Source organism: Arachis ipaensis, chromosome B03, assembly GCF_000816755.2.
Source record: "Arachis ipaensis cultivar K30076 chromosome B03, Araip1.1, whole genome shotgun sequence".
NCBI classification, from domain to species: Eukaryota; Viridiplantae; Streptophyta; class Magnoliopsida; order Fabales; family Fabaceae; genus Arachis; species Arachis ipaensis.
In genome coordinates, this window is record NC_029787.2 from 49054108 (window position 1) to 49055587 (window position 1480).

The 1480-nt window shown below is 24.8% G+C and overlaps 1 protein-coding gene across 2 annotated transcripts in view; it reads right to left on the minus strand.

The window, feature by feature from the left end:
* The window catches only part of LOC107630453 (guanine nucleotide-binding protein subunit gamma 3-like), a 4963-nt gene that overhangs the window by 1242 nt on the left and 2241 nt on the right, over nucleotides 1-1480 (minus strand). Inside the window, exons 2-4 of one of the 2 annotated variants that reach the window (XM_016333583.2) lie at nucleotides 1315-1367; nucleotides 1130-1174; nucleotides 913-957 (exon numbers count right to left, since the gene is read on the minus strand). In XM_016333583.2, the coding sequence (XP_016189069.1) occupies nucleotides 913-957; nucleotides 1130-1174; nucleotides 1315-1367 (143 nt within the window). Of the gene's footprint in view, nucleotides 1-912; nucleotides 961-1129; nucleotides 1175-1314; nucleotides 1368-1480 lie in introns of both variants that reach the window. The other variant, XM_016333582.2, reaches the window with a different exon arrangement.

The window sequence follows — 1480 nt, forward strand, 5'->3', positions numbered from 1 at the left end:
AAAATAGATTGAAATTTATTATCAAAATAAAAATAAAAATAAAAGTGTAAAATATACAATGATAATTTTTTACATTAATACAAAAGTTTGATGATTTTAATAGTTGCTCATTTAATAGAAAAATATGTAAAACAATGTATATATATGATATATACACATATATACTAGTAGTTAATTTGGTGATCAATAATTTTGTTCGTATTCATAGAACAAATTTTATTTTGATTTATATTATGCAAATTTGCTTATATTATCATTATTCGAATTTACATAGGAAAAAGAAGTTACAATATTTTTAACTAACCTTAGTTAACCTAGCAGCTATTTAATGAAAGAGTAATACTACATATTCAAGTCTTTTTATGAATCAAGTCTAACTAAATTAAATAATAAGGTAACTACTCAAATGAAGATACCAAAAATATCTTTTTATAGAGATGTTTTGTTTAAAAGTGTGACTTATTTATTTAGTCACATTTTAAATAAAGGCAACACTTTTATAAATATCAAAATCTAACTATACAATTTATCATCCAAAATTCAAAAAAAATATTTTCACATGAAGATAATTATAAAGTCTTTATTATAAGATCTACCAAATAATAAAACTTAGAATAATGTTAGACTAATTTAGTTAGATTTTCAAAATTCAAGTGACCACCGCTAGTGATTTGTGTTATTGTATTTTATTGTATAAAAATTCTTATAATCTTATAGGGATTTCCTGTACACTCATTGGAACTTCCGCAGTTAAACCCCAAAGACACTTCCGAAACACCTTCGAAGCAATACTCAGCAAAATATCGCTGCCACATATACTTCAAGTAACAAGATTCAATCAAAACTTTGGCTTTCAAGAAAACAAAGCAACGTTCAAACAGGTAATAAAAAAGTAAAATAAAAAAATCATACCACAACCACTTCCAGAAGCGACGTGACCGGCTTTTTTCCTTCTTCCTGCTTGATTGATGAAAAGAATAAAAAATAAAATTAGATTTTTCTTCCACATCTTTGAACTGAAAAAATTATTTTTCTTAAATTTATATAAATTTTAATAAAATAATAGAATCGAGTTATTATAAAATAAGAAAGTAACACTGACAAGTGAGAATAAAATAAGGATTCTTACGTGGGCAAGAGGGGATCTGCTTTTGCCATGACAAAATCATCAATCCTGTAAAATTTTTAAAAATAATTTCATTATTTAAATTCAATTAAACGTGGATCTAGCAAACAAAACAATATTTAAAAAAAAAATTAAAATATTCTACGTAGCTTCACGTGTTATGTTAAAAATTCTTCAAATAGACATACTCTTTGCAACATCTTGAAGCCGGTTGAAAGCCTTCAGAAGATTTCAATTCTTCCTGCAAAAATTATCATCAACAAATTTGCTTTACCCGTTTAACCCCAAAAGAGGCCAAACAAAAAGCAATGCAATTTATTTAATTATTAAATATTTATATTATAAAATGTTCAA